At 47.5% G+C, this 13,893-nt stretch overlaps 1 protein-coding gene across 1 annotated transcript in view; it reads left to right on the plus strand.

Annotated features, from left to right (window-relative positions):
* Positions 1-13,893, plus strand: part of Ogfod3 (2-oxoglutarate and iron dependent oxygenase domain containing 3) — a 29,503-nt gene that overhangs the window by 1,075 nt on the left and 14,535 nt on the right. The window contains exons 2-6 of the mRNA XM_038325700.1: positions 487-704; positions 3,924-3,999; positions 4,939-4,981; positions 7,681-7,745; positions 8,603-8,659. Coding sequence (XP_038181628.1) covers positions 487-704; positions 3,924-3,999; positions 4,939-4,981; positions 7,681-7,745; positions 8,603-8,659 — 459 coding nt within the window. The remainder of the gene's footprint in view (positions 1-486; positions 705-3,923; positions 4,000-4,938; positions 4,982-7,680; positions 7,746-8,602; positions 8,660-13,893) is intronic.

Raw genomic sequence — 13,893 nt, forward strand, 5'->3', positions numbered from 1 at the left:
GGTTCAAGTACACATGTATTCTTGTAGAGACACACACTTGGGGTGGGGCAATCAAACAGGGATGCAGGAGAGTAATTAGAGATCGTGGCAGTCCTCCAGATCGGAACTCTGTGGGCTGGGCAGGAAGTGTCCGTGGTCAACCCATGTTTTTTGTCCATTGAAGCAAGTGCTCAGCCCTGTCTGATCAGAGAAGACAAGGCCGCATACTGCCTGGGAAGTTCCTCTGAGGGGTGGTACATAATGGGCACCCTGATCAGCTGGGTGGATTGTCGACCGAGGTAGATATTCCTGTTTCCCAGTACCAACTTCATAATCAGCCCCATGGGAACCTGCAATATTTCAAGATTGATAGGGGTCCATCCACTTTGATCAGAGGTCAGTGTAGGCACAGCCCACGGCTGGTGGTATCCAGTGTGAACATCTTGTGGTTTTGATCGGCACACTTACTGTATAGCTGCATCCAGTGGTTGTGTTTTCTATTCTCAGCACCAAGAAGGAGCGGCTGCCTCAGCAGTCACAGAGGACATGGCTGAGGACTGTGGCCCTTGGAGTCGGCCTTGTTCTGATCACATTCCTGCTCTGGAGTGGTCTGGGGACCAATGATGATGTGGCTGAAGTCTTGGCCCATCGTGGCGAGGTCCTAGAGGGCAGGTTCATTGAGGTTCCCTGCTCGGAGGACTATGATGGTCACCGAAGATTTGAAGGTATGTGCCACAGGTTTCTCAATAGTGACTGGTAGGGAAAAACAAGCTGGGCGGTGGTGCTGCACACCTTTAATCCCAGCACTTGAGGGGCAGAGACAGGTGGATCTCTGTGAGTTCAAAGCCAGCCTTGTCCAGGACAGCCAGGAGAAACCTCAAAAAACCAAACCAAAAAAAAAAAAAAAAAAAAAAAAAAAAAGAAAGAAAGAAGAAAGAAAGAAAAGAAAAGAAAGAAAGAAAAAGATAAAAGAATGTATGGTAGGGAACTGGAGAGATGGCTCATATTTAAGAAAACTTGTTGCTTTTCCAGAGGACCTGAGTTCAGTTCCTAGCACCTTTGACAGGCAGTTTACAACTACCTGTAACTCCATCTTCAGGAGATTCAACTCCTCCTTCTGCAGGCACCTGCAATCACATACATACAGATATACACGAAGTCAAAGGGACAGAAATGAAATTCAACATTGCTTTTTGCTACAACTGGAATCGGTTGAAAAATGGCATATTTGGGCAGAGACGAATTTTCCCTTCCCAGGTTGGCAAGCCCACACTGGGTTGGAGAGTAAAGAGGTTTCAGGGTCATCCTCCGGTGCCACTCTGGTGTAGACAGCATCTTAGAAAGCTTCTGTGCCCAGAGGCGGTGTGCAGAGAAGTAACAGAATTACCAAGGTGAGAAAGGGTCAGCAAGATGGCTTGGCAGTTAAAAGTACGTAATACCAAGTCAGACGGCCTCAGTTCAATATCCTGAACCCACATGGTAGAAGAGAATCAAGAGTAAGGAGAACCAACTCTGACCTCTAAATAATAAATGTAATAATAATAACTAATAATAATAAATAAATGTAAAAAAGAGTTCCAGAAAGATGAGGATGATACGTGAGAGACCAAGGTGATGGTAAGGAACGCCCAGAAAGTGTGATGGGAAGAATGTCATCCTAGGTCACAGCTCTGCAGCTCCACCTATGGCCCCGGTTGAGGCAGGAAGGAGCAGCCAGCTGGTTACAGAATGGAGCCCAGGGGAAATAGAGAAGGAGCCACAGAGTCAGGGCCACAGCACCAGGTGAAGACAGCACCCTGGGGAACACACATCTCTGGGCCTGATGGATCTAGTGGGGTGCAGGCCTTCTTGGACTGCTGCTTTCCTGAATGTTTTGTATCCCCCAGATACACTGTAGCATTTGGGTCTTGTAGGCAGATGTTCTCCCCCCCAACAGTTCCCAAATAACCGACATGAAGACTCAATATTAATTTTAAATAGTTGACCAATAGTTTAGGATTGTTACTAGCTAACTCTCTCAACTTAAATTAACCCATTTCTATTATTCTACATATTGCCATGTGACTTGTGGCTTTACCTATCCTCCAGCTTGTTTTGGAGCATCTCCTGGCAACTCCTCTGGCTCCGCCTTTTTCTTCCCAGTGTCCTTGGTATGGTTTTCCTGCCTGACCTATCCTTTTTAGCTATTGGCTAGTCAGCTTCTTTATTGAACAAATCACAGTGCAATTTACAGTGTATGAAAGGATTGTTCTGCAGCAGGACCTGGCTCTAAATAAACCATAAGAATGGTATAGTTGTCTATTTGTTTTTTTCCTCTTTGCTCTTTGGGGGCCCACAACCCATCTCCCAGATAAATACACGGAGACTTATTCTTACTTATGAATGCCTGGCCTTAACTTGGCTTATTTCTAGTTATCTTTTCTTAACTTAAATTAACCATTTCTCTTCTACATTATGCCTCTGGTTTTTTTTTTCCTTTCTCTATTCTATATACCTTGCTTTCCTTCTTACTCTGTGGCTGGCTGTGTGCTAGATGACTGACCCCTGGCGTCGTCCTCTCCTTCTCCCTTTCTTGCTCTCTCTCTTCTTCCCTTCTTCTTTTATTTGTTCTCTCTGCCTGCCAGCCCCGCCTATCCTCCTGCCTAGCTATTGACCATTCAGCTCTTTATTAGAACAATCGGGTGTTTTAGACAGGCAAAGTAACACAGCTTTACAGAGTTAAGCAAATGCAACATAAAAGAATGGAACATGTCTTTGCATCTTTAAATAAATATTCCACAGCATAAACAAATGTAGCACATCTTAAACTGATATTCCACAACATGATGGTTTATTTTTTACTCAAAGTAATGTTTTGGACTTGGATGAAGAAACGAATCTATGTTCTTCCACTAGGGGGCACTGTTGCGATACACAAGAGCTCAGCACTCAGTCCAATGGGAGACGGCTGGGGAGTGCTCTGTGGACTGGGTGGCCAAGGAGAAAGGGTGCGTGACTTTCTCCTTCAGCAGTCAGTAAAATAAGCATGCTTCTGTTGTGTTGGATGCTCTATCCTAGGACTTTTTCATTCAAACATCTTAATTTATAACACACACGCACGCACACACACACACACACACACACACACACACACACACACACAAACAATAAATGGCAGCTTCCCATCCAGAGTTAGCATATCTTGCAGGAAGACCCCCAGAGTTTACAGTTCCATCTCATCGGTAAGAGCTTTACAGAGCTCACTCCATCCTGGCCATCTCTCCCCGGCCGCGAACCCCACCCATCACACTCTCCCCACCTAAGCTGCTTCTGACTTCCTTCCTCTCAGTGTCTGCATGACCCCAAGGTGGAAGGAGACAGAGTTGAGAATGGCAGGTGGCGCTGTGGTCCTGGAGAAGGGTAGTGACCAGAATGACAGGTTTAGCTTGGGCTGTGCCAGACTTTCCAGGGGGTATTTAAGAGCGCTCAGACCAACAAGCAAGATAAGGAATGTTGCCAGACTGTTAGTGTGCTAGTATAGGCCTGTAATCTCAGAACTCAGGAGGCCGAGGCAGAAAGTTCTGAAATTTGAGGCAGCATGAGCTACATAGCGAGACCATGTTTCTAACAAACAAGACAAAGCAAAACGGAGCTGTCAATGCAATGTTTGGAGGTTTCCTTGTTTCCCCAGGGTGTGGGGGCAGCGACTGGGCTGGGATCAGCCTATCCAGTGTGGGTCTGTGAGAAACCCAGGACACCTGGCGGGAAGGAGATGTGAGCTCTAAGACTGCGCACAGGGCACAGTTCTGGTGAAAAGTTACCACTGTTTATCTGAAGTTGACTTTTAACTAGGTGTGTTAACCAAATTTTCCCCCTAGTCACAGCGGAGGCCCTTGCCAGCTCAGCCATGATCTCAGGGCAGTGGCTTTGGTAGTCAGGGTTTCTCCTTGATTCTCGTCCTGCAGGCTGCACCCCCAGGAAGTGTGGCAGAGGGGTCACTGACATGGTAATCACCAGGGAGGAGGCGGAGCAGATTCGCAGGTACCCACACATCTCTGCACTTTGCCCAGGGCGTACATGGGTATAGCAGTGAATGGGGAGTGAGCCAGGGCAGCAACAGAGTCGAGAGAACTCTCATGGTTCTGTGGATCATCCCCGAGGGTTTGGGGGGTCAAAGGGCAGGCTTCCTATTTCCTCCTTCCTTGGAGGAAATGCTGTGGCCTTTGCAGTGTTTCTGCTGATCGAGCCTCCCCTCCACGAAGCTTACTCTTCTGTGAAGACATGGCCTCCTCCAGCCTCAGCTGACAACCACTGGATAGTATTTCACCCCTCTGTGGTTCATGAATGCTTTCTCAGAAGCAGCTGGTGCTGGAGTTTTCTTTGTGGGGGTTTTAAAAACAAGATCTTAAAAAGAAAGATTAGGTTTTCTGACCAGCTGTCAGATTCGACATGCGACCCTTCATTTGGACCGTGAGTCCCTTTCTCCTCCATCCTCATGCTGGTCCTGCTACGATGCCCTGCAAGGAGCCTGTCCTTTCTTTCCTTCTCCCCACCCTCATCCTGTATCTCTGCCATACTTGAGGATTACAGTGCTTTACTGAGAGCCGAGTGCTCCTGGGTGGCCTTGCCAAAGATGCTCTTCAGGAGGGTGGGCCTCTCCGGGCTGGCGTGGTTCTTTTACAGTCTGAGCTGTGGCTACCAAGTCTCTGTTGACCTGGGAGCTGTCAGGTCACAGACAAACTAAGCGGCACCTTCTGTGGTGAGGACGTAGGCCAGTGTTTTTTAAGCAGGCCGTGTGTCAGTAGCGAGAGGATGGTGTATCCTCAGCTTAGAAAGTTAGTTTTGAGTTTGTTTCCATCATAATCGTTAAACAAGCAGAGCCTATAAACAGGGCACTATCATATTGATTGATGTTTTGCCTAGGTACTTTATGGACAATGCTGTCAACTAAGTTCTGATTTAAGGTTTTCTCCCCCACAGAATAGCAGAGAAGGGGCTCTCGCTAGGTGGATCAGATGGAGGGGTGAGTTGCCATGATTCCTGTTCCCATTTTTTTAAAAATACATTTTAAGTTTTCTCTCCTTGGAAGGGAAGGAAAAAGTGTTGGATGCACAGGGTCTCCTCTGTTCCCCACCTCAGACATGGACTGATCTGTCTGTCCATGGTTTTTCTCAGATTGTGGCTGGGGTTCCTTCTGCCTGGTGGGCACAAAATATATCCCTCTGGGAAGAGTGTGTGTCACACATGGCCGTCTCTTCAGGCTGCCATAGGCTGCCTGGCTTCTGCACTGGCACTGCGCTGACACTCTGGATAGGGACAGGGAGGGTGGGGAAGGGGTGGGGAAAGGGGGAGTCAGAAGCCTGGTGGCCAGGTGGCTGCTGGGAAAGGCAAAGCCCCTTACGATGCTTAGGTGGGTCCTACTACAACAGGCCAGCGGAAGCCTGCTGTCCTTTGCACTAGGGTAGATCACACAGTGAACAGGTTGGTGTGTCCATGGGGAACCTGGGATATAACTTGGAAATGGGGCTTTTGTAGTTGTAATTGAGGGAAAGTCCCTATCAGGGGCCCCAAGTCCAAGGACAAGGTGTCTGTATGAGAGACAGCCAAAGAGAGAAAGCCTATGTGTGGGTGCGTGGAGGTGGAAAGTGGGGTGATGTGGCCACAAACCAGGGGCCACAGATGCTGGAGGACAAGGAAGGACCATGCCCTAGAGCTTAGGCCACAAACCGAGGAGTGCCACCAACCCACCTTGATTCTAGACTTCTGGTCTCAGAGGTGGGAGAATGAACTTGTGTAGCCGGAAGTCCTCGCTTTATGTTGGTACAGCCATAGGAATGAACTGGGCTAGCCACACGTCTGTAAATGTTGGTACAGCCATAGGCATGAACTGGGCTAGCCACACGTCTGTAAATGTTGGTACAGCCATAGGCATGAACTGGGCTAGCCACACGTCTGTAAATGTTGGTACAGCCATAGGCATGAACTGGGCTAGCCACACGTCTGTAAATGTTGGTACAGCCATAGGCATGAACTGGGCTAGCCACACGTCTGTAAATGTTGGTACAGCCATAGGAATGAACTGGGCTAGCCACACGTCTGTAAATGTTGGTACAGCCATAGGCATGAACTGGGCTAGCCACACGTCTGTAAATGTTGGTACAGCCATAGGCATGAACTGGGCTAGCCACACGTCTGTAAATGTTGGTACAGCCATAGGCATGAACTGGGCTAGCCACACGTCTGTAAATGTTGGTACAGCCATAGGCATGAACTGGGCTAGCCACACGTCTGTAAATGTTGGTACAGCCATAGGCATGAACTGGGCTAGCCACACGTCTGTAAATGTTGGTACAGCCATAGGCATGAACTGGGCTAGCCACACGTCTGTAAATGTTGGTACAGCCATAGGCATGAAATGGGCTAGCCACACATCTGTAAATGGACAGCAGGACGGTGGCCACTGGGACCTTGGTAGTGGTGTGGATTCTCACTTGGTCTCTACTTGGTGTGAGGAAATAGCCGAGGATGAGTTCCTCTCCCTGTGTATCTTGACAACTGCTTTGTGCTGCAGTCTGTAGTCGGCCCAAATCAAGTCTGCAGAGGCGATACCTTTGGGAAAGTTGGCTGTCAGACTTTGCTCCAATTTCAAAGTATTTCTGTGATTGTCTCTGACTTCACCCATGACTCTTTCTTTAGAGTTCTGAAAGTAGAATCCCTTTTATGTTGTTCAGTTTGGTTCAGGGAGATATTTGCTAAAAGACTGTCAGAGTGACCTTTCTCCTGCACCTTCAGCGTTGTTATAAGTTTAGTAAATACTGAGTAAGCCCACATTGAATCCACACCTTAGCTGAGTAACTGTGAGGGTAAAGGAAGGGGCCTGGTGTCTGTTACTACTGCATGCATGGGGTAAAATAGTCCATGCTGGTAGCTGCTTTCCTCCTGGGATGTAGGAAAAGACTCAGAGGTGGGTGGTGAGGGTCAGAAAACATTTTAGCAGTTCCTTAAAAGTTACCGATGTGTAGTTCCATATAAAGTGTTTTACTGGGAGCCCCCAGAACATGCCCACGTGCATGTGGCCAGCATGCACAGAAACATCCAAGGCATCACAGGGATAGACCAGCAGGTTTGACATATCCTTGTGGTGCTACAGCCTCAGTGCTGAGCTGGATAAACAGCATGAGTTACGTTAAAGGAAAGAAGCTTATCACAGGGTCTGTTTGCCATTCCTCCGCCTCAACAGGACACAGCTAGACTCCTACAGAAAGTGGAGCCTCAGGTGTCCGGGATGGGCTGGCAGAGAGCAGAGGGGATTCATAGACGGGCATAGTTGGTGTCCGTGCAGAAGTGTACATGTATGCAGAAACCAGTCACACTGCCCACTTCACACGTGGACAGTCGTGTGGTAATTTTTACCTTGACAGACCTAGTGGAGGGAAGGAAAGCAGTAGTCGATTGGGTGGGCTGGGACTCACCCTGAGCATTTCCAGATGTGTCTAGGGAGTGTCTGGGGACTGTTTCTGAAAATGTTAAGGGGGAAATGTTTGGTTTCCTTTTTGGACAGCAGAGAGAGACACCTTTGTCCAGGCAGACAGTGCACAAGGCAAGGTTTTAAGAAGCTAGAGGTAGGGTGTTTATATGGTGGATTGTGGTAACTGGGACTCAGCTTTGGCTGTTAAAGTAACCATCACTTGTTTTACACATGCACACACACGTCTTTTTCAGGCGTCTATCCTGGACTTGCACTCTGGAGCCCTGTCTGTCGGGAAACATTTTGTGAACCTGTACAGGTGAGAGGCTGGAGGAAGTGCCAGAAGTAGGGAGCAGGTGGGCGCCTGGCGGCTGCGTGGGTCTCAGGAAGCTGCGAGTTCTTCAAGGGCTACGGAGAGGCCTAGGAGAGTTCTCGGCCTCATTGTCACCGTTCCGTCAACTGCTGGTTTCCCTTCCTCCCTTGATTTTCCTTTCTTCCTCTCCATCCTTCCCACTTTCTGTCCCCTCCCTTCCCATAACACGGTGGTTACTGTAGAAAGGGAGTAACTCCTGTGCCGTGACAGCTCCATCCCTCCTCTCCATCCTTCTTCTCCTTCATCCTTCCTCCCCATCCTTCCTCTCCTTCATCCTTCCTCCCCATCCTTCCTCTCCTTCATCCTTCCTCCCCATCCTTCCTCTCCTTCATCCTTCCTCCCCATCCTTCCTCTCCTTCATCCTTCCTCTCCTTCATCCTTCCTCTCCTTCATCCTTCCTCTCCTTCATCCTTCCTCCGCATCCTTCCTCCCCATCCTTCCTCTTCATCCTTCCTCCCCATCCTTCCTCCCCATCCTTCCTCTCCATCCTTCCTCTTCATCCTTCCTCCCCATCCTTCCTCTCCATTCTTCTCCATAACACGGTGGTTACTGTAGAAAGGGAGTAACTCTCCTGCTGTGACAGCCCTGCTTTTGGAGACTTGCTGATTAGCTATGGAAGTCTCATGAAAGGAAACAAGAAAACTGGGCATGGTAGTTTATTCCTGACATCTGAAGCAGGAGGGTTACCCCAAGTTGAAGATCAGCCTGAGCTACAGAGTGAGACCCTGTTTTTTGTTTGTTTTTAAGGCAAGGAAAGTATTAGTAACATGCTGTATCTGCTAATGTTATTTATTATTTCACAGATACTTTGGGGATAAAGTACAAAATATCTTCTCTGAGGAGGACTTCCAGTTATATAGGTAAGGAAGATGAAGTGTGAGAAGGGATGAGTGGGCCCAGATATGCAAAGTGGGCTGTAACATGATTAATAAAAAAAACCCAGAGACTGAAATTAGGGTTCAACCTGAAGGCCAGAAAAACAAAACAGTCAGCCACTGGCTCTCACCTCTGCCTCAGTCTGAAATAGCGATCCTGCCTCCAGGAATCTCAGAAGGAGACTGTGCCTGAGAACTGTTAACTCCCGTTTTATATTCTTCTCTAGGGCTGGGATTAAAGGTGTGCACTGCCCAGTTTCTATGGCAAACTAGTGTGGCTACTGGGATTCAAGGTGTGTGTCACCACTGCCTGGTCTGTGAGGCTGACCAGTGGGCTGTTTTACTCTCTGATCTTCAGGCAAGCTTTATATATTACAATACAAATGAACTATCACTCCAGTGGGCTGCGATTGGCTCTCTGATGTCCTGCCACATCAGGCCAGGGTGATGGCTCCTGTGTGAGGGATCGAGACCTGTGGATGTAGACGAAGCTCAGCTTGTCTCTGGGTAGATGGGCAGCTCCCTAATACTTTCTAAGCCTTCTTGGTCCTATAGCAGACATGTCTTGCTATTGGTCACAGCCCAGCACCTGTCACAGGATTCTTGCTCCATCCTCACCCAGAGGCAACTTGTACTACGGGACAGTTCGCGAGTCGGGCAAGGGACTGGAGATTAAAGAACATAAGAGACATAGGTCATTCACAAGGTCATTCGTGAAGACAGAATGCAGAATGCCATTTATTCAAGCTTAGAGAAAGCCTTATATACCTAACTGCTGCACAGTGGAAATCCCCCAGGCAGGTGGGAAATTACCAGGCTCAAGATGGAGCAATCAACTCCCCTGTAGCTAATCACCAGGGTGGGCAGAGCAAGCATAGGAACAAACAAGATGTTTTGCCAGAAACTGCAAGCTATCCTCAGTATGAACGCTGGGAGGAGGAGTAGATCTGTGGGTCCTACAGGTCCCTCTTTTTTATAAATTACATGTCTAGGTAGACAGACTAATGCCTGTCTTAGGTGGCATTGGGTGTCAGGCAGCACCCCTTACGTGTCATGGGAAAGTGTCCAGGTCAAAACACATTTCCTGTCTTAGGTTGGGGCAGCCCCCCAAAGACCTTTCCCATCATTGGCTCACTAGTCACTCTCCACCATGTTCAGCCAGAGTTGCGCTGAAGGATCCTCCGGGGCAATAGCTAAGAGGACTTGCTGGGTGGCGACATTGACCTGAGCTTGCCTCTGGCTTTGGTGCCGTAAAAACATGAAGATGTTGCAGGCTCCCAGCACACATAAGCACTCCGAGGAGGCTGTGCCTTCCCAGTCCTTAATGAATCTGCCCGCAAGTTGGAGCCCCATAAGTAAGGTCTCAGCGCTGGTGGGGGGAACCCTGGTGTTATTAACTAGAATAATCTCATGAGCCAATTTGTGCGTGAGATTAAGAAATTGTGCCCTCCAGGGTCCGTGAGTGGCAGCATTAAGCATTTTCCCTGTATCCGTTAAATTTGTAATGAAATGAAGGGAAACAGGATAGCACGTGAGCTTCCCAGAGTGTTCCTTTGTGAATATGGCTATTAATATCATTTTGAGTGGCCAAGGCATTTGCAACCTGCCCCGATAAGGTGTCTACCATGCTAGCAGTAGCAACTGACTGACTAATGGCGACTCCAGCAGCCGTAGCCTCTGTGGCAGCCACAGCAATGGCCACCACTAAGGCTGCTGTAAAGCCAAAATCTCTTCTTGCTCGATGCAGGATGAGTTGATCGTCATGGGATGTGTTGAAAGGTAGAGGAACAATCCCTGGCACTCGGACCACCACAGCCAGCTCCTCAGCTGACAAACCTGCTCAGAACAGCTTAAACTTCCAGAAATATTAGCAGGATGATCAAACAACAAAAAAATAAATGGGCAGTGACATAAACCCCCGCCCGGAAAATACAATTTTTTGCTAAATAGGATTCCCTGAGACCTACCACAGAGGCACTGGTGGCATTAGGACCAAAATCAGCAATGGAAGCATTGCTGAGTGCAAGGCAACCGCTTGCAGCAATGGAACTGAAATCGTTAGGCAGGCTCCTGAGGTTCTTAATTTTCTCAAAACACAGGACTCCAAATCCCCGTGATATTGTTTTGGGTGATATCCAAAGGCACAGCGGGTTTACCTGTGCTGAAATTAATAGATAAGACATAGGGCCACACAGGGCTGTCTAGTTCCACCGGCATCAGAAACAGAGGATTCTTTGCCAGTGCCCATCTGATTCACTGGGTATAAGGTTGAGTTCCACAAAAGATTCCACTAAAGCCACAGTGAAGGCGGCATGAGTCCCATAGGCCATAACTGCTTCTTTTAGTTGCTTAATGTCCTTAAAGGCCAGAGGGTTATGCTGCCTGATCCACTGTTCTTGCAGATCAATAATCCCCTTGACAGGATAAATTTTCTTTCTACTTAGATTATTTAGTCTGTCTTTGATTTCTCATACTTCCACCTCTAAGTCAATAGGGGCAGAGGTAGCAGCAGAAGGATTTGAAGTCAAGGAATGGATTCTGCTGCGGGGGTCTCATGGAGACATCTCTGTTTGCTTTCTTCCTTCTTCCAACTTCTTTTTTAACAGTGCAGTCTCCCTTTCTAAAGTCTCTTCTTCCTCTTCTGTATCCCTTTTAGTACTTTTAACTTCCCCTCCTCAAAGCTCTTAATAGAGTTCACAGATTCTTCATCCTGAATCGCCTCAAAGGTTTTGGCCAAATTCTCTAATGGTTTTTTCACTTTTACATCATCACTGAGAAGAGCATCTCTGACTAAGTGCCATAGTGAAAATGTTGCTGTGGGAAATTCTTCTGGCCCCCACTCTTTTAAAGCTTTTTGAAGATCAGCTTTTACCGGCTCCCAATCAGGAATATTAAAGTCCCCTGCTTGTGGAAACCAGGGACTAAACTATAAAACTGTCTTAACGAACTCTTGTGGTGTCTTTTAATAGGAGTGCCTTGCTTCGTTAAAAGAACTATCAATTGGTCAGTCAATACTTGAACAGAATTACCAGCACACATCTTCAATTAACCCTCACCATCAATATCTCACCTGCTGGCCAGCCTTCCGAGGGCTGTTTCTCAGGGGTTCCTACTTCCCCATCTTGTGGGCCTCCTCCTGTAAGCGTCTGCACTATGGGATAGTTCACGAGTCGGGCAAGGCACTAGAGATTAAAGAACACAAGAGACGTGGGTCATTCATGAAGACAGAATGCAGAATGCCATTTATTTAAGCTTAGAGAAAGCCTTATATACCTAACGGCTGCACAGTGGAAATCCCCCAGGGAGGTGGGAAATTACCAGCTCAAGACAGAGCAAACAACTCCCCTGTAGCTAACCACCAGGGTGGGCAGAGCGAGCACAGGAACAAACAAGATGTTTTTCCAGAAACTGCAAGCTATCCTCAGTATGAACCCTGGGAGGAGGGGTAGACCTGTGGGCCCTACACCTATCTAGGGAATTTTTTTTTTAATTAAAGCTTTTAAAGGTTATTAAAGTGTGTAATACAGGGGACTGGAGAGTTGACTTAGCGGTTAAGAGCACTGGCTGCTCTTCCAGAGGTCCCTGTAGATGGACTTTTCTTTCCTGCCTGCCAGTTCCCAAATAACTGACATGGAGACTCAATATTAATTATAAATGCTTGGCTGGTAGCTAAGGCTTATTACTCACTTGCTCTTACAACTTAAATCAACCCATTTCTATTAATCTACTTATTGCCATGTGACTTGTGGCTTTACCTGTCCTTCAGCATGTCTTGCTCCCTCTGCATCTCCTGAAGAGACTCCTCTGACTCTGCTCTGCTTCTTCCTAGAATTCTTCTAGTCTGGCTCTCCTGCCCAATCTCTCCTTCCCAGCTATAGGCCAGTCAGCTCTTTATTAACAATAAGAGTGTGGCTTGAGAGATGGCTCAGAGGTTAAGAGCACTGACTGCTCTCCCAGAGGTCCTGAGTTCAATTCCCAGCAACCACACAGTGGCTCACAGCCATCTGTAATGAGATCTAGTGCCTTCTTCTGGCATGTAGGTTTGCATGCAGGCTTCAGAACACTGTATATATAATAAACAAATAAATAAATTTTTAAAACGACATGTTCTATACCCTCTAAAGTGCAGAACATATATAAGTTGGGCGGTGGTGGCGCATGTCTTTAATTCCAGTACTTGGGCACTGGTAGTGCACTCTGATCTTGTTCAGAATTCCAGGCTTTGCCCGTAACCATGTATGAGCATGTGTGTTGAATTTTATCACCTACTCGGTTATGTTGAACTAGCCAAGACACTGCACATGCCGCCAGAGCACCAAGCTCCTGCTGCCCTTCCATCTCTGATGATCAATATCATCTCATCACCAGCCCTGTTGCCTGGAAGCATAGCTTGTATTCACCTTTATTCATTATGTCCCCAGGGAAACAGTTACTGAACAAAGCTTAGGTTCTGGTCCAGAGAGCAGGTGACAGGCTGGACTAACTCTGCACACCTGGCAGTGGCAACAGCAAGTTGTCACTTAATGCACAATATGTATTCTTTTTGTTTGTTTGTTTTTGGTTTTGGAGACAGGGTTTTTCTGTAGCTTTGGAGCCTGTCCTGGAATTAGCTCTTGTAGACCAGGCTGGCTTCGAACTCACACTCACGGAGATCCGCCTGCCTCTGCCTCCTGAGTGCTGGGATTAAAGGCGTGTGCCACCATGTATCATTCTTTTTTTTTTAAAGATTTATTATTTATTTACTATGTATACAGCATTCTGCCTCCATGTATGCCCACATGCCAGAAGAGGGTGCCAGATCTCAGTACAGATGGTTGTGAGCCACCGTGTGGTTGCTGGGAATTGAACTCAGGACCTCTGAAAGAGCAGCCAGTGCTCTTAACCTCTGAGCCATCTCTCCAGCCCCCATGTATCATTCTTTAAGTCTACTTTTGCAGGTGGAATGGAGCCATCAGGAGCTTTGCAGCAGCTTTCAAGGGTTGCGCCCTGCCCATAGCTCTACTCTGTGATACTCTCAATTCTTGGGTCGTAGCCCATGACTGTGTCCAGCTGGCCAGTTGTGCTCCTAGCCCTCAATGGTTTACTTTGTCCTTTGTTTATTCCTAGTGTGCACACACTGACTTAAGTAGGTAGTGTCTGTGATATGTTGACATTGTAAGTTCCACAGTTTATAAGACACAAAAAATTAATAATGCCGAGTGGTGGTGGCACACGCCTTT

Source organism: Arvicola amphibius, chromosome 4 (assembly GCF_903992535.2).
Source record: "Arvicola amphibius chromosome 4, mArvAmp1.2, whole genome shotgun sequence".
NCBI classification, from domain to species: Eukaryota; Metazoa; Chordata; class Mammalia; order Rodentia; family Cricetidae; genus Arvicola; species Arvicola amphibius.